The 22,838-nt window shown below is 46.0% G+C and overlaps 2 protein-coding genes across 3 annotated transcripts in view; one reads left to right on the forward strand and one right to left on the reverse strand.

The window, feature by feature from the left end:
- The window catches only part of LOC131192853 (zinc finger protein 345-like), a 43,177-nt gene extending 31,549 nt beyond the window's left edge, over window positions 1–11,628 (forward strand). The window contains exons 5-6 of the mRNA XM_058172401.1: window positions 1,802–1,817; window positions 9,449–11,628. Of these exons, the coding sequence (XP_058028384.1) occupies window positions 1,802–1,817; window positions 9,449–10,241 (809 nt within the window). The 3' untranslated portion in view covers window positions 10,242–11,628. The remainder of the gene's footprint in view (window positions 1–1,801; window positions 1,818–9,448) is intronic.
- A 6,025-nt stretch (window positions 11,629–17,653) lies between these two features.
- Window positions 17,654–22,838, reverse strand: part of LOC131192660 (zinc finger protein 271-like) — a 33,191-nt gene continuing 28,006 nt past the window's right edge. For both annotated transcript variants that reach the window (XM_058172019.1, XM_058172018.1), the window contains exon 4: window positions 17,654–21,964. In XM_058172019.1, coding sequence (XP_058028002.1) covers window positions 19,839–21,964 — 2,126 coding nt within the window. In that variant the 3' untranslated portion in view covers window positions 17,654–19,838. The remainder of the gene's footprint in view (window positions 21,965–22,838) is intronic.

Here is a 22,838-nt window from a genome sequence, read left to right on the forward strand (position 1 = left end):
CCTTCTGGCAGCTCTTCTCATGCGTGCATTAGAAACAGGCTCCTCCTGTTCCTCTGCCTCACTACTGTCAGCCTCTGGAGGCTCTGGAGTCCGCACCTCACTCCCCGATGGCCCTGGCCCCACCTTAGCCTCCAACACAAAGCCCTCATCTGGGCCTTCCCCAGCCTCCAGGACTGGCCCACGCTCTTCCTCAGCCTCATCGCTGTCTGACTCGGTTGCCAGCTCCGTAGGCTGCTGGTGGACCACAACACTTTTCTAGGCTGGGCTTAGCCTTCACTCCCTTGTGGGTCCCGTGGTCCATTTCCCTTGATAACACAATAGTGTTCAATAGGAATTCTTGGCAGCTGGGATGTCCGTTCTGTGACATCACAACAGCTCAGTCGCAGTGTCTGGGACCCAACGTACGACCGCAATTGAGCCCGAAATTTCTGTTGTGAAGTGAGACATTCGTTAAGTGAGTTTTGCCCCCTTTTACGACTTTTCTTGCCACAGTGGCTAAGTGAATCACTGCAAGTGGATAAGTTAGCAACCTGGTTGTTAAGCGAACCTGGCTTCCCCATTGAATTTTGCTTGTCAGAAAGTCACAAAAGGGGATCCGCGGGGGCCCGGGACACAGAAAACTGGCTGCCTGTGGTCTTTCGGGTGCACTTCAAGGTTCTGGTTACGACCTTTAAAGCGCTCCATGGCTTAGGGCCTGGGTACTTATGAGACCGCCTACTGTTACCTCATGCCTCCCACCGTCCCGTACGCTCACACAGAGAGGGCCTTCTCAGGGTGCCGTCCGCCAAACAATGTCGACTGGCGGCCCCCAGGGGAAGATCCTTCTCTGTGGGGGCTCCTACCCTCTGGAACGAACTTCCCCCTGGTTTGCGCCAAATATCTGACTTTCGGACCTTCCGCCGCAAACTGAAAACACATTTATTTATTCGCGCGGGGCTGGCTTAAATTTTGTTGGTTTTTAAATTTATATTATGAATTTTAATGGGTTTTTAGAATTTTAAATGTTTTTAAAGTCTTAGGCCAATTGTGTAAGAAGTTCTTGTTTTAATTGTATATTGTATTGTTTGTTTTTATTTTGGCTGTACACCGCCCTGAGTCCTTCGGGAGAAGGGCGGTATAGAAATCTAATAAATAAATAAATAAATCTAATAAATCTAATAAAATCTAAATAAATTAGAAATCTAATAAATAAATAAATAATAAATAATAATAATAATAAGTATGAATCAATTGCCAAGCATCCAAATTTTGATCGCGCCATCCTGGGGATGCTGCAAAGGTTGTAACTATGAAAAACGGTCAAAAGTCCCTTTTTTCAGTGCCGTCATAACTTTGAACGGTCACTAAATGAACTGTTGTAAGTCAAGGACTACCTGTAGAAAGAAAGAAAGGGGCATATTTTCGTCTCATGGAAAGTATGTTCAGGTAATATGTTCGACTTATTTTATTTATTTATTTATTTTTATAATTTAATTTCTATACCGCCCTTCTCCCGAAGGACTCAGGGCGGTTTACAGCCATATTAAAACTACAAATACAAATAAGAATAGAATAGAATAGAATTTTTTTTATTGGCCAAGTGTGATTGGACACACAAGGAATTTGTCTTGGTGCATATGCTCTCAGTGTACATAAAAGAAAAGATACGTTCATCAAGGTACAACATTTACAACACAATTGATGATCAATATAACAATATAAATCATAAGGATTGCCAGCAACAAGTTATAGTCATACAGTCATAAGTGGAAAGAGATTGGTGATGGGAACTATGAAACGATTAATAGTAGTGCAGATTCAGTAAATAGTCTGACAGTGTTGATGGAATTATTTGTTTAGCAGAGTAATGGCCTTCGGGAAAAAACTGTTCTTGTGTCTAGTTGTTCTGGTGTGCAGTGCTCTATAGCGTCGTTTTGAGGGTAGGAGCTGAAACAGTTTATGTCCAGGATGCGAGGGATCTGCAAATATTTTCACGGCCCTCTTCTTGATTCGTGCAGTATACAGGTCCTCAATGTTAATTTTAAAATGTTAATTAAAATTAACAATTTTAAAAGCGAATTAAAACCAAATAATTAATGGCTTACGACCACAGTTGGGATTGGAATGTCCCATCGCTAAAGAATGACGTTTTCAAGTGAACAGGGTAATCGTTAAGCAAATCCAGCTGCTCCCGTTGAAGTTGCTTGTCAGAAACCTCCTGGGAAGGTCATCAATGAAAATCACGTGACCGTGCGATACTGCAACGGCCATAAATACATGCAAAGGATCTGAATTTTGATCCTGTGACTGTTGGTAGCGCTGTGGCAGTTGTAAGTGTTAAGGACAAGTTGCAACTCACTTTTCTCAGCATTGTCGTAAGTTTGAACGGTTGTTAAAAGAAAGGTCGTAAGTCGAGACTGCCTGTATTGAATGTGTCACTTGCCCTTTTTTTCTGAGACCTCAAAAGAGAAGGGTTGCCCAAACGTTTGTCCTACAATAGCAACAAACTTGTGAGGTAAGATGAGCCATGACAAAAATGACCAGCCCAAGAACCAGAGGGCAGGAGCAGAAATTTGAAGGTGGATTTTTCTAGGCCAAAAGTGGAGAATCGTGGCCCCTTTATGACTTGGGGAATTCAACTTCCAGAATTCGACAGGATCTGTGTTTAAATCATCTATTGCAATGTCCTTCCTGTTAAAGACTACTTCAGCTTCAATCACAACAATACAAGAGCAAACAATAGATTTAAACTTAATGTTATAAATTGATTGATTGCCATTGTACAGGAATAATGGTAGAATTAAACAAGTTGGAATGGTGTAAAGTCGGGGCTGCTCGGTAACCACTCCCGAAGGGAAAGGGTAAGGAAAGAGGAGTAAAGAAGGAAGAAAGTAGGTAGGCAGGTAGGTAGGTAGGAAAGAAGGGAGGGAGAAGAAAGGATAGGAGGAGAAGAAGGAGAAGATAGAGGGTTAGAAAGGATGGTAGTGAGAAGTGGGAAAGAGGTGGGGAAGTAGGAAAGTGAGGAGAAGGATGGTGGGGAAAGTCGAAGAAGGATGAGAAGGGTAGAAAGGATTAAGGGAGGGAGTGGCAGTCGAGCAGCCCTGATGGAGTATAATTTGAGTATAGGATCGATTGTTGGATAAGTGATTGTATTGTACACTGGTCAAATTGTGGGAATTATTATGGAAAATAAAAAAAAATTTGCTCTAGATTTAAACTTAATGTTAACCGCTTCAATCTTGACTGCAGAAAATATGACTTCTGTAACAGAGTTGTTAATGCTTGGAACACACTACCTGACTCTGTGGTCTCTTCTCAAAATCCCCAAAGCTTTAACCAAAAACTGTCTACTATTGACCTCACCCTATTCCTAAGAGGTCCGTAAGGGGCGTGCATAAGAGCACAAACATGCCTACCGTTCCTGTCCTATTGTTTTCTTTCATTATATCCAATCAATATAGTTATTATACTTATGCTTATATATATATATATATGCTTATATATTATATAGTTACTTTCATGCTTATCCTTATATATACTGTTGTGACAAAATAAATAAATAAATAAATAAATAAATAAATAAAATTCCTGAGTCAGCATCCCTCTTCTAGGCCAAAACCATGCCCTGGACGGCTGTATAATAGAGAAAAACTACTGAAGCCCTGACCTGATTAAGCATGTAGGGTAAATCAAGCATGGGTTTAATAAGCTTCCTTATGCCTAAGCAACAGTTTTTTACAAATTGCTCGGAACTGTATTGATAAAGTTGGCATTATACCGTGTTTCCCTGAAAATAAGACCCTGTCTTATATTTTTTTGAACCCCAAAATAAGCTCTTGGCCTTATTTTTGGGGAGGTTTTATTATTTTGGGCCTGTAGAGCAAGACGGGGCTCCTCTTGCCATCTTACCTGATTTCCAGCTCTGTCTCCCTAACCCTAAGCAGAGGAAATGGCAGGAACCGGCTGCGCATGCATTTAAATATTTTTTGTAGGGCGTTTATTTTCAGGAAAACACGGTCGTACCATACTCGCTCTTTTTATTTATTTACTTATCAAACCATGCAGGCATCCCTAATACGTTCAATTGGAATTTTAGACTTGCACCAAAGTGATTAGAAAGTGTGTTTACCTAATTATTTTTAATTATGCTTAAACACCGTTCAGGAAAGATGAACCTGAAATGTTTTACATTCGGGATTTTTTTTTTTTTTTCATTTTTTCCTCCTGAAGAAGACTGGATGGCGAGATCAGCCACAGAGGGAGGTTTCCTCCCCGAAAACTTCACTTCACACCATCAGCTGAAACGTTCACCGGGAAGTTCTCAAGACAATTATTTTCCTCCAGTGGAAGTGGGTGAGTGTAATATCTACCCTCTTGTGAGCATAGCCAAGAGATCAGCTCTCTATCCCAGGGAACTCATTCTCATGTCCAAGTTCGAAAAATGAGCTCTAGAGGTGGCACAATCCAACGGAAAAAGACGGACGGAGTAGTATAAAAATAGAAATTTAATTAATTAATTAAATTTAATTATAATTTTAAATTTTAAAGGGTTTTATATAACCGTTTTAGCTAATATTTTGTTTTAAATTTGTTTTAATCTGTTATTTATTCTTTGTATATTCTGTGTTTTTAAAATATGGCTGTAAACCGCCCTGAGTCCTTCGGGAGAAGAGCGGTATAGAAATTAAATTATAAATAAAATAAATAATAGAAACAGAAATAATAGAAATGGGGTGGGGTGGGATGGGATGGGATAGTTGGAAGGGACCTTGGAGGTCTTCTAGTCCAGCCCCCTACTTAGGCAGGTAACCCTATGCCAGTGATGGCAAGCATTTTTTTGGTGTGCACGCAATAGCACGAGCGTGTGTGCCCACATCCATAATGCAATATCCCCATGCGCAGGCGTGTGCGGCATTCCCCTTCCGTGCATGCGCGTGACCCCCACCCCGCGCGCACCATTTTGGGCCTAGCAGGCCTCCCTGAAGCCTCCAGAGGCTGGAAATGACCCGTTTCCAGACTTCTGGTAGGCCCGTTTTTCGCCTCGGAGGCTTTCCTGGAACTTCCAGGAGGGCAAAAACAGCCTCCCCCAGCCCTCCGGAGGCTGGAAATGGCCCGTTACTGGACTTTTAGTAGGCCTGTTTTTCATCCTCCTGGAGCCTCCCTATGAGCCCTGTACTTACCTGGCAACCAAAACGGGCCGCATGGAGACTCCTGAGAGGGGAGGGGCGGCATGGGCATGCGCATGCATCTCCTGCATGTGCGACAGGGATCCAGCCGTCAGCTGGCTGGGGGAAGGCGTGCACACATGCGCAGTGGAGCTGATCTAGGGCGACGGCTCGCGTGCCCACAGAAATGGCTCCATGTGCCACCTGTACTTCACCATCACGGCCCTATGCCATATTCAGCAATAATAATAATAATAATAATAATAATATCAGAGTTGGAAGGGACCTTGGAGGTCTTCTAGTCCAACCCCCTGAAGAATAGTCGAATTCTTCCAATCATGGCCTGGTTTGCATCTTGGATTAAGGCCAGTGTGGTTTGTTCTTGACTCAGAATGGCTGTGAAACTGATCACGGTGTGGGATGAGATGCCTTTTTTTTTTTATTTGAATTTATATCCCGCCCTTCTCCGAAGACTCAGGGCGGCTTACACTGTGTAAGGCAATAGTCTTCATCCATTTGTATATTATATACAAAGTCAATTTATTGCCCCCAACAATCTGGGTCCTCATTTTACCTACCTTATAAAGGATGGAAGGCTGAGTCAGCCTTGGGCCTGGTGGGACTCGAGCCTGCAGTGATTGTAATTGCAGGCAGCTGTGTGTTAATAACAGACTGCATTAGCCTGTTGAGCCACTTCCCAGCCTTCAGTTCCAGCCGTAGTTCTGGAAGGAAGCTTAGCCCTCCAATCTTTGCTTGAGGGTTTCTGTGAAGGGAGTTCACATACAGGTAGTCCTCGACATATGACTTTAATGGAGCCTGCCCATTATAGTCATATGTTGTAACAGTCATGACAAACCCAATATTGTTACCTTTCTTGCAGTGGTTGTTAAACAAATGCTTGGCTGTAGAGTGGCTGTAACAGTCATTAAGCAAAACACCATAATGGTTAAGCAAATCAATAGTTCGCTATAGGCGCAGTTTTGCCAAAAACTGGGAGTGTGGACTGTAAATGCGGCCGTGTCACCGATTGCCCAAAATTTGACCATGTGACGGTGAAGGGAGGCCCCAACAGTCAGAACTTTGAATCCAGGTCCTAATTCCCTTTTTTTTAGCTTGATTGTAACTCAAGGACGACCATAGAGGAAATGGCCTTGAAGGACAGAAGGAGGAGGAAGAGAAGGAGGCAGTGGTCAGAAAAGAGGGACATGAGCCCTGGCCAAGAAAGTAATTTGAGAAATTTTTGGGCAAGCCCCTCCCTAGTTCTTAAAAAGATAAAAGGAGGGAGAGGAAGCTCACTCAAGACTTGCCAGAGTGCAGTTGTTTTCTTGCAGATGTTTCATTACCCAACTAGGTAACATTATCAGTGCCAGCAAGGATTTAACAGATGATTTAAGAGATGATTTAACAGAGTTGGAAGGGACCTTCTAGGATCTAGGTCATTAGTCCAGTCCCCCGACCCATGCAAGAGACCCTACACCATTTCTTTTTTTTTGTTTAAAAAAGTTTTATTTTAACATTCTTATCCACTAACATATCCAATAACATATTTAATGTACCATCATATACAATTAATCGGATCTGCCCGGTCACTACCCCCTTCCTTTTACTCTCTTCCCTTCTCTACCTTCTTCTACTTTCCACAACCATCCTCCCCCTCTCTTATCTACATCGTCTCCTCCTTCCTCCCTACTCCTTTCTTCTCCCTCTTCTATCCCTCTTCCTTCCTTTCCTCATCCTCCTCTTCTCTTTCCTACCTCCTTCTCTCTTCTACTTCCTTCTTTCCCATCATTCTGAAGTGGTAGCCAGGCAGCTCCAATCTTACATTAATTATACATCTTCAATCATCTTTGTACATTAACTATCAATCCATTTTCTACCCTCATCCCCCCTCCCCCTCCCTTCCCTTCCTCCCCACCCCGGGACTTCCGAGAACCGAATACAGGGTATAAAACTAACAACAAAAATTAAAATATAGCACAAATCATAATCCATAATCACTCCTTAAAACCTCCACTCCCCTTCCAGAGACAAAGAAGATACTTTTCTTCCAATCCATTATATATCAGACCATTCCACTCCTAGAGTTCTCAGAAATTTCCGATTGAGTTAGTGTTTGTTCTTGAATAAAGTACATAGTTTTTAATATCCAACCTTCATCAATCAATGACCCTACACCATTTCTGACGGCAGTCCAGTCTCTTCATGAAAGCCTCCAGCCTCCAGTGATGAAGCTCCCACAACTTCTGAAGGCAACTTCTTCCATGGGTTGATTGCTCTCCCTGTCAGAAAATTTCTTCTTATTTCCACGTTGAATCTCTCTTAGTTCAGTTTCCATCCATTATTCCTTGTCTGGCCTTCAGGCGCTTTGGAAAATAGCTTGACCCCTCTCCTCTCTGTTGGCAGCCCCTCAGATATTGGAAGACTGCTATCATGTCTCCCCTGGTCCTTCTCTTCACTAGACTAGCCAAGCCCAGTTCCTGTAACCGTTCATCGTATCTTTCAGCCTCCAGTCCCCTAATCATCTCCACATCTTTTTTATAGTGTGGTGACCAAAACTGGATGCAGCATTCTAGGTGTGGTCTTACTAAGGCTTAGTTTATAGAATGATGTTAGTACCTCACTTGATCTTATTTATTTATTTATTTATTTATTTTATTAAATTTTTATACCGCCCTTCTCCCGAAGGACTCAAGGCGGTGTACAGCCAGAATAAAATACAAGATATATACAATTAAAACGCAATTAAAATATAGCAATTACTAAACTGCAGATAGTTAAAATGAATTTAAAATTTAAAATATTAATAAAACCCCAATATAAAACCAAACTATTTATGCCAGTCCCGCTTGAATGAATAAATATGTTTTTAGCTCACGACGGAAGGTCCGAAGATCAGGCACTTGACGTAGGCCAGGGGGGAGTTCATTCCAGAGTGTCGATGCTCCCACAAAGAAGGCCCCTTGATTGTAGCCCTCTGTTAATGCAATTTAGGATTGCATTGGGACAGTGATGGCAAATCTTTTTGGCACCGAGTGCCGAAAAGGGAGCGTGCGTGCGCATATGCAGCGCCAAATGCCCAAAAGGGAGCACTGCGTGCACATCTGGGCCGAGACCAGCAATAGGAGTTGCCCAGGAGCATGTACATGCCAGAGTATGTATTTACGGTTTCTTCAGGTTACTGCCAGCAAGTCTTCAGGTTACTGCCGTGCATACGCATGTGCCAATCAGCTGGCGAGCACACACCCGAAAATATACTTCCGGTTACCGATGCGCGCATGTGCGATGACCGGCAAGTCCTTAGGTTACTGCCACACGTGCATATGCCAATCAGCTGGCCATCGCGCATGCTCACACCAGAAAATGGAAGAAACCAGCTCTTCCCGTTTCCCATGACCATGCATGTATGCCAGAAACCCGGAAGAGGAACAGGCGACACCATGCGTGCCAGGTGACAAGACCTTCGACAAGACCTAAGCTTAACTCACAGAATCATCTATTGTAATGTCCTTCCTGTTAAAGACTACTTCAGCTTTAATTGCAATAATACTAGAGCAACCAATAGATTTAAACTTAATGTCAACCGCTTTAATCTAGATTGCAGAAAATATGACTTCTGTAACAGAATCATCAGTGCTTGGAATACTTTACCTGACTCTGTGGTCTCTTCTCTTAATCCTAAAAGCTTTAACCAAAAACTTTCTACTATTGACCTCACCCCATTCCTAAGAGGACCGTAAGGGGCGTGCATAAGCGCACAAACGTGCCTACCGTTCCTGTCCTATTGTTATTATTCCTATATATATGCTTATACCTCCTTATATTTACCCATATATGTGTTTATTTACTATATAATCTTTTTGTATGATACCTACATATATTGTTGTGACAAAATAAAATAAATAAAATAAAAATAAATAAACATGGCTCCGCGGGCCGGTTCAGGCACGTGTGCTATAGATTTGCCATTCACTGCATTCAGATGATGAAAACGAAACATCTGCAAGAAAACCCACCAAGCCTCAGAGGCACCGAGGGCCCCTCATTTCAACCCTGAGCCTCAAATGTTCTCCTTCATTGGATTCTGTTACTTAAACGGTAGTCCTGGCCTGTATGGGGTTGGCTTTTTAATCCCAACCCTTTTCCAGACTCCTTTTTTCTTTTTCCCCTGCAGAAAACATCCAGATTAAGGAGGAACCCGCAGAGGTGTCTGTAACGGTACTCGAGCATCCGAACACCGAAGGGACGAGCGCGAACAAGTGTGCCCTGTGTGGGAAGACCTTCAGCTGCAAGTCGGACCTCACCAGGCACCAGAGGACTCATACGGGCGAGAAGCCCTTCCGATGTTTCGAGTGCGGGAAAAGCTTCAGTCGAGGCGATTATCTGATTTTGCATCAAAAGCTTCACCGGGGGGAGAAGCCGTACAAGTGTTCGGAGTGCGGCAAGGGCTTCTACCGAAGCACCCGGCTGATTTCCCATAAGAGGGTCCACCTGGCCGAGAAACTGTACAAGTGTTTCCGTTGCGGCAAGAGCTTCGGCGACGAGGCCAAGCTCGACCAACACAAGCAGGCCAAGCACACGAACGAGAGGCCGCACACCTGTGCCGAGTGCGGCAAGAGCTTCCGTCGGAGCACCCACCTCACCAGGCACCAGAAAATTCACACCCGCAAAGCCCGGTATCGCTGCCTGCAGTGTGAGAAGACCTTCACTTGTCGAAAGCATCTCCTGTCCCACGAACGGACTCACACGGGGGACAAACCGTACAAATGCCTGGATTGCGGCAAGAGGTTCAGTTTCAGCGGGAACCTCGCCTCGCACCTGCGAATGCACACGGGGGAGAAGCCGTACCTGTGCCTCGAGTGCGGGAAGAGTTTCAGCCGGAGCGCACACCTCACTTTGCACCAGAGGACCCACACCGGGGAGAAGCCGTACACCTGCCTGGAGTGCGGGAGAGCCTTCAGCCAGAGCAGCAACCTCACTTCGCATCAGCGCATCCACACCGGGGAGAAGCCGTATGAGTGTCCCGTCTGCGGGAAACAATTCTCGCGCGGCGACTCACTGGTCTCGCATCAGAGAATCCATGCCGCGGAAATAATCTGATCCAGGGTTTAGGGCATTTGGCGCCACGGGAGGTCACTCTGCAATGAGCTTCCATTGTGAAGGAGGGGGAAAAATATGGGAAAGAAAGCTGACTCTCGCTTCATGTCAAATAATCAAGTGTGTTTCAGAAGCTTCTTCGCTGGTCGTCTTTGGAGATCCTCGAAGGTCGTGGTTGTCCCAAAGTTGCTTTTCCAAAACTTTTCTTGGGTTTTTTAATTCTCCTTGAAAACGTTTCGCTTCTCATCCAAGAAGCTTCAGAATGGAAATTCTTCAGACTTAAATCTTCTTGGATGAGGAGCGAAACGTTTTCAAGGGGAAAAAACAACAACAAGAAGCAAGGAAGTCCAGTTTCCAATTGGAAAAGCACCTTTGGGACTTCTTCATTTGTTGCGTACATGGACGAACAGAATTAGAAAACTATAGTCAAGGATAGTGTATTATATGTTATAGAGGAGGGGTGTCAAACTTGAGGCCTGGGGGCCAGATATGGCCCGCGGGGGGCTTAGATCTGGAAACAGCAAAGAACTGGCCCGTGATGCCTCTGACAACAAAAACACTGCCCGCTGCCCTCCCGAACTCCATTTTCGCTGCTAGAGGGTTGCAGGATGCCATCACAGCTAAAAACGGAGCTCGCGAGGGCCGTGGGCAGCCATCCCAAGCCCCGTTTACACTGGCAGAGGGTTGCAGGAAGCCGTCGCAGCTGAAAATGGAGCTCGGGACTCCGTTTTTGCTGGCAGAGCATTCAGGCCGCCACAGGCGCCCCCTGACACGAGTGATGTCGAGCTGGCTGTGTCCCCCCGGGCCCCCCCAGATCAAACACAGCCCTGATGCGGCCCTTAATGAAATAAAAGTTTGACACCCGTTATAGAGGTATATAAGAATCTAAGGAATGCCCTGCAGGATCGGAACCGAGGCCCAAGGTCTCCCAGAAGATGGCCTTCAGAGGCAGCCATCCTGCCGTCAAGACCTTCCTTCGTTCAGTCAGTGGTTTAACTCTCCTTCTCATGGATGCTCTGAAGTAGAGCACCCTGAGACGGAGCATCCTATCTTAACGAACATGGTATCTATCAGTCTGCCATCTGTTGAAAGGTTATTGGAATCTAAACTGTGCCCTGCTGGATTGAGATCCCTGGCCCATCTGATCTCGCAATTTGTTCTCCCAGTTGGCCCACCAAAACACCCAAAGGTGAACCACTGGTCTCCCAGCTGATGGCCTTCAGAGGCAGCCACCCTGCCACTCAGGCTAAGAGCCATAATCCACAGGGACTAGGTAGGTAGGAGACTCTAATGCCCCAAATCTCTTTGAACCCAGGACATTCCATAGTGCAGGGGTCTCCAACCTTGGTCCCTTTAAGACTTGTGGACTTCAACTCCCAGAGTCCCTCAGCCAGCAAAGCTGGCTGAGGAACTCTGGGAGTTGAAGTCCACAAGTCTTAAAGGGACCAAGGTTGGAGACCCCTGCCATAGTGTCTGTATTTTTCTCTCTCTCTTTTTTTGGGTGGGTAATTCAAAATCTTGTTGGATGTACAAGGGGGGTGGCCATGCTATATTTTTGGGGCTCTTCCTACCAGGTTGTATGTCATATATTTATGGCAACGGATGAGACTGGCTCATCCTGGCCCACAAGCCATTTTGCAGTCCTAGGGGATGTTAAAAGGGCTTTAATTAAGTATTATTACTTTTGTCGTTAAGGGGAGGTCTGCGGTTGATAATTGGAAAAATCCTCCTGATTGATCTCGAAGGAAGAACTCAGAGGTGATTGCTGGATTCTTCCAAAGAGTGATCAACTCGGTTGAAAATACGGAATAAAACATTACCTTTGTGGATTACATATATAATTCACAAAGGCATTCTGGGGTTGTTGTTTGTTTTTTTTCTTAAATATCCCACAACATCCCTGACAAGGCAGGCCAGACATGGAGAGAGAGAAAAGGGGGACTGAGAGAAAAGCACTTTCTTTTCGGAAATGGTCGTGGGAATTCCTTGCTTTCCTGGTCCGACATCGTCATTCTAATCTCCATGTGAACCCAACCTTGATTTGTGATCCTTTTACTACCCTGGACAGAAATGAATTTGAATCCAAACCATAGAATTGAAAGGGACCTCAGAAGTCATTTAGTCTGACCCCTTTGCTTCAAGCTCTGTGGGAACATCAGCCTCTAAAGACCTCCAAGTGAGAGTAAAAGGTAAAGGTTTCCCTCGCAAATATGTGCTAGTCGTTCCCGACTCTAGGGGGCGGTGCTCATCTCCGTTTCAAAGCCGAAAAGCCAGCGCTGTCTGTTGACGTCTCTGTGGTCATGTGGCCGGCATGACTAAACGCCAAAGGCGCATGGGAATGCTGTTACCTTCCCACCAAAGGTGGTCCCTATTTTTTCTACTTGCATTTTTTACATGCTTTCGAACTGCTAGGTTGGCAGCAGCTGGAACAAGTAACGGGAGCTCACCCCATTACGCGGCACTAGGGATTCGAACCGCTGAGCTGCCGATCTTTCGATTGACAAGCTCAGCGTCTTAGCCATTGAGCCACCGCATCCCATTCCAGTGAGAAAGACCCCCACTATTTGGAGGGTGTGCTTGGAGGCTCTTCTCACTGCCTGACAGGAAGTGGGGAGGCTGTGATCCCGTAAACCTAACTGTGAAGGGAATGTCTCTTCTAATACGGCATCATCACCATTTGGTCAGTTCTAAATAACATTTCAGTCTGTTTTCTTGCTTCCAAAGGTTGGGAAACCCATCCTGTTCCCTCCCTGTCTTCCATTTCATTCATTTCTTCTTTCCCCTAGTACTCAAAGCCAGGGGTCTCCAACCTTGGTCCCTTTAAGACTTGTGGCCTTTAGCAATCCGTCTTTATTACCGCAGTGTTAATCCAGTGTTATTTCACTACAAGGAAGCGACTGGACAAGATCTCCAGAATCCCTTTCGTTCTCTGAAATCTATTATCCCACTTCTTCCTCCACGCTGTCCAGGCAAAACAAAGTTGAAGGGACTTTCCTGGTTTTATTATATTATAGGTTATATAATTCTTGTAAATTGTATTCTATTATCTATCCTGATGGCAGAGCTCTACGGAATGAAGCGCTTAAATTTGTAACATTTCACTGATCTTTTAACAGCTTTTCTCTAAACCATGTACTTATGAATTGATCAATAAAACAGAATCAAAACGTGGTTGGTTTGAGGGGGGGGACAATTTTTTTCCCCCATCATAAAATGATTTCACTTGTTACGTGACCTGGAGACCCAATGGTTAGTATCACCCAGTGTGTATTGCAAGCTAATTCTTCCCACGTCCAGGAGTTCGATTCTGACTGGCTCAAGGGTGACTCAGTCTTCCATCCTTCCATGATGGGTAAAATGGGGACCAAGATGGTTGGGGGCAATAGGCTGACTCTGTAAACCGCTGAGAGCAGGGGTGTCAAATTCGATTTCATTGAGGGCCGCATCAGAGTTGTGTTTGAGCTGGTGGGGGGGGGTTGTGTAAGTGTGGCCACGGTGTGTGTGGTCTGCTTGACATCACTCATATTGGAGGCGCATATGGAGGCCCTAGCGTTCTGCCAGTGAAAACTGGCTCGCGAGCGCCATTTTTGGCTGGGACTGCCCCCTGCAACCCTATGCCAGCGAAACCTGAGTTCGGGAGGGCCTCTTGAACTCTAGTTTTGCTGGCAGAGGCACCATGTGCCAATTCTTCACTGTTTCCAGGGTAGCCCCATGGACCAAATCTAAGCACCCCACGGGTTGGATCCGGCCCGCGGGCCTTGAGTTTGACACCCCTGGCTTAGAGACTGCTATAATGCAGGGGTGTCCAACATTGGCAATTTTAAGACTTGTGGACTTCAATTCCCAGAGTTCCTCACCCAGGAAAGCTGGCTGAGGAACTCTGGGAGTTGAAGTCCACAAGTCTTAAAGTTGCCAAGGTTGGAGACCTCTGCTATAAAGGCATTATGGTGCAGTATATAAGTCTAACTGCTATTCCTACATGAATGAGGCTAGTAATGGACCAGAAACGATCCCTGTGTGTCTTGAGCCAAATCTGCACTTAAGTGCAGACCAACAACTATCCGAATGTTATATTTCACTTCCCACATCCGAATCCAGTAAGAGAAGTGTGGTTAAAATCAATATAATTATCATAAAAGATACAAGATGCCATCCAAAGCATAAGAAAAGGAATGCAGCCTCCGGAATGAAATACTAGACGACCATGCAAAAACACACACATATATATTTTAAAAATTACGTTTATTGGAAAAACAGAAGGACAGACGTGAGTTAAAAGCAGCTATCCGGAGACAAATTCTGACATACCTGCTGACCTGTAAAACACACACACACACACAGGCAATCTCAATGGGACTCGCAACATGGGAGACCAATTTGGCTATAGAAGACAAAGTCTAATGAGAAATGTAGGCAATCCTCGACTTGCAACCATTCATTTAGTGACTGTTTGAAAACGTTGAAAAAAAAGTGACCCGTCACCATTTTTCACACTTATGGACCACGGAAGCCTCTCCCCATGGTCGCACAATCAAAAATTCAAAACGCTTGGCAACTGGTTCGTATTTATGACGGTTGCCGAGTCCTGGCGTTATGCGATCCTCCTTTTTTGCGGCCTCCTGACCAGCAGAATCGGCGGGGAAGCCAGATTCGCTTAACAGCCGTGTGACTGACTAAACCACTCCAGGGATTCACTTAACAACGGCGGCAAGGGAAGTCGTAAAATGGGTCAACGTTCACTTAACCGGCTTAGAAACAGACACTTTGGGCTCAAATTGCGGTCGTACCTCGAGGGCTACCTCTAAACTGGAATGGGAATTGTTGAACTTGCCAGTTTATTTTAATAAAAACACATGCTCCATTTTTTTTTCCCATCCTGCCCCACCCACCCACACCAATCCCCAATGACTTTTTGTGCCTCCAAGAGGTTTTCCACCTTCAGGTAACTTAACTGTGTTTAGAGTCACTTTAACACAGGGGTCTTCAACCTTGGCAACTGGAAGACTTGTGGACTTCAACTCCCAGAAGTCCACAAGTCTTCCAGTTGCCAAGGTTGAAGACCCCTACTTTAACACATACAAAGATTTCTTCGGAATTACAGGGGGGGCCTTAACAGGCACCAGTGAAGTTAAGATGGAGCCGTCACTGTGACACAAGCCCTGCCTCTCTCTTTCTTTTAAAAAAAAGGTTATAATGATGGACACCCTCCGTGACATTTTTTTTGGACTCCTTTGCCCTTTAAAGCCATGCCGACTCAGCAACCATCAATCCTGTCTAAAGATTTTTGGAAAATCCTGCTTCATTATCAGTTGAGGTTAATGTAGGCTGGTATTTTTTCAATTGTGGCAACTTCAAGATGGAGGTGGACTTCAACTCCCAGAATTCCCCAGCCAGCCATGCTGGCTGTGGAATTCTGGGAGTTGAAGTCCACCCGCCCCCCATCTTGAAGTTCTTTCAAGGGACGCTTGGAACATGCAAAGGGGAATCCAAATATGGCGTCCCTGCTCACTACTTTGAGACTTGAAGGTGGTGGTTTTAGGAAGGAAAGAGCAAGGAAGGAGAAGATACATGTTTAAGAGTAAGAGTCAGAAGTGACCTCAGAGGTCATCTAGTGCAACCCCCTGCCCGGGCAATAGACTCTTATCCGGTTTCAAACAAATGGCTGTCCAGCCTCTTCTTTAGTGGCAGTGGCATTCTCCAAGGTTGAAATTGTGGGAAGGTGGCAACTCGTAAGGGAGAAAAAGAGAACGCCACTTAGCTGGAGAAGCCAAGGGGAGCAGAATTTAGGAATTTAATGCCCCAAGAGCAGTGATTCTCAAACTGGCTTGTTTCTAGCGTGCCATGAGATTGTCTTCTTCTATTTCCCCCCTCCCCCAATATTTCAGTAGTGTGCCTGGTTATTTTTACAAATGAATTCAAGGTGGTGAATCTATCCAACTCGTCCTCCTTCTCTTATTTTATGTTTCTGCACGGAGTATGTTCAATGGCGGAGATCTTTTCAGAAATGTTCATAATTTTCCCTCAAACCTGATGTCCTGCTGCTGCTGCTGATGGTCACCCAATTCAGTCGTGATCAGAAATGGTATTCAGCCGGTTCGCGCGAACCGGTAGCTCCAATGATCAGTTGGCCCCGCCCACCAGCCCCCCGCTCTATCCTGTCCTTTATTTCCTGCATTGTAGCTCCTCTCAATCGTGCTCCGCTCCACAGCTGATTCCCCCCGCACCTCACCGTTCTATTTACCATTGCTGAGCTTCTAGATGCTCCGTTTTCAGTACTGCGTGCAAAGCGCACATGTGCAAAGCGCACACTCACCGAACCAGTTAAACCGGCAGCATCCCACCGCTGGTCGTAATGACTTTTGGTGATTCTATAGACCAGGTCTCACCACGTCTTCCAAACTTGCACTATTTCTTTGAGTTGTTCTATGCGCTGATTTTATGGCATCCAGCTGCCATGTTTTTTGGCGGCCTGGTTCCCTTTCACCGCTAACTCCTCCAAACATCATTGCTTTCTCCAGTGAATTCCCCCACTTGACATGGCCAAAGTTAAGTGAGCATTTAAAAATGCCGGTAGTCCTCGACTTACAACAATTCATTTAGTGACTGTTCAAAATTACGACGGCACTGAAAAAAAGCCATTTCCCACACTTAAATCCATGGCAGCATCTCCACAGTCATCTATAATGATTCAAAATCCAGACGCCTGGCAACTGACTCATATTTATGACGGTTGCAGGGTTCCAGGTTGCGACTTTCCGACAAGCAAAGACTATATGGAAGCCAGATTCACTTAACAACCGGTTCAAGGGTGAAATGCTCCCGGTTCGCACTGGATCGCCTGATCTGGTTGCAATGGTGATGGGTGGTTCGGAGAACTGGTAGCAAAAAATCCCCTGAGCTGAGCTGCGCGATCATCAGGTTGGGTTTTTTTTACTTTTAAAAGCATTTTTTCTTCGGCCGAAAAAATGCTTTTAAAAGTAAGAAAAAAAGCCTCTGATGATCGCGCAGCGCAGCTGGGATCGTCAGAACCCTTTAAAAGCATTTTTTTTCTACAATCTCTTTGGCCGAAGTGGTTGTAAAAAAATGCTTTCAAAAGGCTCCTCTGGCGATCCCAGCTGAGTTGCTTGATCATCAGAGGCTTTTAAAAGCATTTTTTTACAATTTCTTCAGCAAAAGGGGTTGTAGAAAAAATGCTTTTAAAAGGCTCTGGAGATCCCAGCTAAGTTGCCTGATCGTCAGAGGCTTTTTTTTCTTTTAAAGGCCAAAAAAATTGCTTTTTAAAGAAAAGAAAAGCCTCTGATGATTAAGCAACTCAGCTGGGATTGTCAGAGGCTTTTAAAAGCATTTTTTTACAACCTCTTCGGCCAAAGAGGTTGTAGAAAAAATGCTTTTAAAAGTAAAAAAAAAATTGGCCACACCCACCCAGTCACATTACTAGCCCCACCAAGACACGCCCATAGAACCGGTAGTAACAAATTTTACATTTCACCACTGACTGGGTTGATAACTTAATAACTGCAGTGGTTCACTTAACAATGGTGGCAAGAAAGGTTGTAAAATGGAGGGGGGGAAAAATCACTTAACAAACTTCTTGCTTAGCGACAGATATTTTGGGGTTAATTGTGGTCATAAATTGAGGTCTATCTGTATAACATTCAACATTTTCTGGTGTGCCAGAGAAGTACTGGTATATTGAATACTATGCTGCAGCGGTCCTGGCTTGGCCTGGTGCAGGATGGGTGGGCGGCGAAGGGGATGCTTCCGCAGGGATACAGGGCCACGGCCCAGGGATTTGGGACCCCTGCTGTAGCAGATTCAAAAAGATTGAGGACTATCTCCATGGAGCACAGGAGGAGAACAATTTAAATGGCGAGAAGAGGCTGGGAGGAAAGGGAGTTTCGTCTATTAAGAGTCCTCAGAAAGGATTGATTTTGCGTGTCAGCTGCACACTTCCCTGGGATTTTTCTAAGCTTGTGATCAAAAACACAAAATCACAACGATGCACAGGGCAAACAATCTCCAAGGATCTTCTTTGGGCCATCTGTAAGTTGCTTGGTGTATAGCATCCTTGGACTCCGCAGATCAGTGTTTTTCAACTTGAAGAGGCGTGGACTTCAACTCCCAGAATTCCCCTGCCCAACCATGCTGGCTGGGGAATTCTGGGAGTTGCAGTCCAGATATCTTAAAAGTTGCCCAGTAGTTGAGAAACAGTTTTATGCCCTGTGCTATGGGTCACGGGACTAGCAGGGAGGAGGGGCTTAGAATGGAGGCCCAGAATCCTGCGAAATCCGCCGTTCTAAGCCCCTCCTCCCTGCTAGTCATGTGACCAAGAACACATGAGAGAATTGGGAGGAAGGCGGTTCTTCCCTGCACTCCCCGTCCTTATCTAGTTCATTTACAAGCCAAATCTTTCTTTCATCAGTTTCTGCCCTCAATTTGGTGGCCAGCGGGTCCTTTTTCCAGAACACCGTGGTGCTGATGTACAATCTCCTTCACACAATTTCTTCCATTCGGTTAGAAAAGAGGGACGACGATGGACAGAGGCAACTGTTGAAGGACCAAGCAAAGCAAAGGCAACAGGGAAGAGCCTGTTATATATTTGGTATTTCAGTGCACTGTTACTGGTGACGTCCTTCTGTAAAACAGCGTTATCTCACACTTGCCGACTTTTTAAGACATGTGGACTTTTGTTGTTCCTCGCCCGCACCCCTCTCCGCAGCCGGGCCCCTCTCATCTCCTGTTATCTCAGCCAGGGACTGATAGTGCAGATGAATGGCCTGGCATGCCTCCAGCCCCCAGTCCTGGCACCATGCCCGGACAGACCGAGCAAATAAACCCCTCCCCCACAGCATGTGAGCCTGGGGAGTGTGAAGCCAGTCACGAGCTGGAATTGCCGGCAGCTGGAGGGTGGACGGATCCACGCTTCTGGAGAATGGAGAGGTGACGTCAGCAAAAGGAAGGGAGGGGCAGGCCTGGATAAGTGCTGAGTCATGGAGCCACACCCCATGGCCTATATAAAGGATCTGCTTTCTGGCATTCTTTGAGTCAGGCAAAGTCTAATTTGGATTGCTGAAGTCACATCTTGGACTCCTGCCTGCCCTGAGAACTCTGACAGAACTTTGGCAAAGCTGCAGAGGCTTTGTGGCCACGCTTGATACAGACTTCCCCGACCCGGCCGTCAGAGGAGGAGTGGGACACGAAACTTTTAACTCCCAAGAATTCCCCAGCCAGCCATGTTGGCTGGGGAATTCTGGGAGCTGAAGTCCATATACCTTAAAAGTTGCTAAGGTTAAGAAATGCGGCCTTAAATAATCATCTTACGTTTGAGAAACACTGCTGTAAAGTCAAGACACCAGTAGCTATTTTGAAGATGGGGGTCCCGGTTTAATGCCCTCAAACTGTTTCGCAACTCTGTATATTTTATAGTTCAGGCTCTGCGTCCTTGGTGGATCCTTCCATAAAGACCAATGTGGTTTGTCCCCCCAAATGTCCATACCAACTGAACATTACAATTCTCCCTCCCCTCTCACCCCCATTCCCCATGCTTGGATGACTGAGATTCAAGACACAACCCTCCAGCGGGATAGTCCTTCCCGTCTCCTATTTTTGTTTTTCGCAGTCATGGGACCTCTGATGTCTGGTAAGATTGGACCTTTGGCAGAATCCTTGTCCACAGTCCGCGCACCGATACGGCTTCTCTCCCGTGTGGATTCTCCGATGGACAATCAGGTGCGCCCTCTGGCTGAAGCTTTGCCCGCACTCCACGCACTTATGGGGTTTCTCCCCCGTGTGGGTTCTCTGGTGCACCACAAGGTGCGTCCTTTGCGTAAAACTCTGGCCGCACTCCGAGCAAGCGTAGGGTTTCTCTCCCGTGTGGATCCTCTGATGCCGGATAAGGTTGGACCTCTGGCTGAAACTCTGCCCGCACTCGACGCAGGTGTGAGGTTTTTCTCCCGTGTGGATCCTTCGATGGATCACCAGGTGCGCTTCCCAGGTGAAGGTTTGCCCACACTCGGTGCACTGATAAGGCTTCTCTTTTGTGTGGATTCTCTGATGAGCCACAAAGTTCTTCCTCCGATTGAAGGTCTTCCCGCAATCCAAGCACTGACAAGGTTCTTCACCGGCGTGGATTTTTTGATGCCGGATGAAATTCGACTGCCAGTTAAACAACTTCCCACACTTCATGCACTGATACGGATTCCCCCTCAGATAGATCCTCTCGTGGCTCCTGTGGCCTGGCTCGAGGCTGATGCTCGCCCCATGATCCGAGCTAGGGTGGTAGGAAGCCTTCTCCTCTGTGTGGACTTTCTGATGTTTAATAAGGTGCGGGCTCTGCCGAAAACATTTCCCACAGTCAAGACAGGCGAAGGGCTTTTCCCCGGTGTGGATTCTCTGATGGCTGATGAGGTTTGCCCTCTGATTGAATCTCTTCCCACACTCGGAGCACTTGTGAGGTTTTTCTCGGGTGTGGATGCTCTGGTGCCTCAGAAGGTTGCCCCTGCGGGTGAATATTTTCCCACACCTGAAACACTGATAGGGTTCCTCCCTCGTTTGGTCCTGTCTGACATTACTGGTCAGCTGATGGAATGCATTGTCCCCCGTGTGAATCTTCTGATGCTTCAGGAGGTTGGATTTCTGGCCAAAGCTCTTCTCGCACTCGGAGCATTTGTACGGCTTCTCCCCCGTGTGGATTCGGAGATGCCTCACCAGATTGGACCGCTGGCTGAAGCTCTGCCCACAGTCGGCACATTTGTGCGGCTTCTCGCCGGTGTGCAAGCGCTTGTGGATGATCAGATGCGCCCTCCAGCGGAAACTTTTCCCACAGTCCGGACAGCGGTATGGTTTCTCCCCGGTGTGGATCCTCTGATGCGCATTCAGGTTGGTCCTCTGGTTGAACCGCTTCCCGCACTCGAGACATTTGTGCGGCTTGTCCTTTGTGTGGATGCTCTGATGCCTGAGGAGGTTGCCTCTTCGGGAAAAGATTTTCCCGCACTTGAAGCACTGACAGGAGTTTTCTCCAAGGGAATCCCTGTCCAATCTCTTGTGATTGGACCTCTGACCGAGTCTCTTCCCGTTAGCCGGGCGTCGCGGCGGCTTGTCTCCCAAGTGGACGCTCTGATGCTTGACGAGGTTTGATTTCTGAGTGAAGCTCTTCTCGCACTCCAGGCATTTGTAAGGTTTCTCCCCGGTGTGGACTCGGTGGTGCCGTACGAGATTGGAAACCTGGCTAAAACTCTGCCCGCAGTCTACGCACTGGTGGGGTTTCTCTCCGGTGTGAATCCTCTGATGAATGATGAGATTTGCACTCCGACTAAAGCATTTCCCGCAGTCGATGCAGGGATAAGGCTTCTCGCCGGTATGGAATCGCTGGTGTCGCATAAAGCTAGTTTCCCACTTGAAGCTTTTCCCGCATTTTAAGCACTGAAATGTCTTTCCTCCCACGTGGGTTCTCTGATGCCGGTTGAGGTTGGATTTTTGAGTGAAGCCCTTCCCGCAAATCGCGCACACGTGTTTCCGCTTTCCTGGTTGCGCTTTGTCCTCCAAGACATGTTCCCGCGAGATCCCGCTCTCGCCGAGAATGGCGTTATTTCTTCTCTTGTCTATGGGGAATCTCTGCTCCCACCTTGGTGCCTCTTGTTCTCCAAAGTTTTCTTCCAGGACTTGAGTTTCAGCTTTTTCCAATAAGGCTTCAAACACGGCCTCTTCGTCCTCACTCTCCCACTTATCTGTCAAGATTAAAAGAGAGCGTTAGAAAAGCTAGAACTAAAAACAAGTTACAATGGTTGAAACAACACATATTCATTTTCTGCGCTAAGACCCTGTTTTTTTCATTTCCCGTATTTTTCGGAGTATAAGATGCACCTTTCCCCCCCCAAAAGGGGATGAAAATTTGGGTCCATCTTATACACTGAATGTAGCCACACCCACCCACTGGCCCCCACCCTTTGGCCTCTGCCTCCCAGCAATTTACCTCCTTGCAGCAAGTAGCAAGAAGAAACAACCCATTTCAGCTTCAGCACAGCCTGATTAGCACAAGTTGATTGTCCGTTGGATCAGCTGTTTCAGGCTGCAGGGATTCCCATTGCCTATTGCTGCGCGGGCCTCTGCTGCTTGCTGCAAGGAGGTACATTGCTGGGAGCAGATTTTTCTTTTCTTATGCTAATCAAGCTACGGTGAAAATGAAAATGAAAGTAAAGCAGGCTATTTGCTGTTTGCTGCAACGAGACAAAATTACTGGGAGGCAGAGGCAGATTTCTTTTTCTTTGTTTTCCTCACCAAAAAAGGGAGATGTGTCTTATAGTCCGGTGCGTTTTATACTCCAAAAGATACGGTATTTGTTTTACCATTCTAATGTGTGACTACAATCAGTTTAAGATAATTTAACCACAATTTGTTTCAGGGCAGCTAATTTTTAATTTGAAAGTTATTGGCTTCCTTCTTTCCTGAGGCTTTGCATAATGTGAGAAACAGGGATATATTTGGTTGCCACGATGTAAAAAAGATGTTCAGACTCTAGAGCCTAGAAAGAATGCAGAGAAGAGCAAGAAAGATGACTAGGAGGCTAAAACATATGAAGAATGGTTGCTGAAATTGGGGATG

Source organism: Ahaetulla prasina, chromosome 2 (assembly GCF_028640845.1).
Source record: "Ahaetulla prasina isolate Xishuangbanna chromosome 2, ASM2864084v1, whole genome shotgun sequence".
NCBI lineage: Eukaryota > Metazoa > Chordata > Lepidosauria > Squamata > Colubridae > Ahaetulla > Ahaetulla prasina.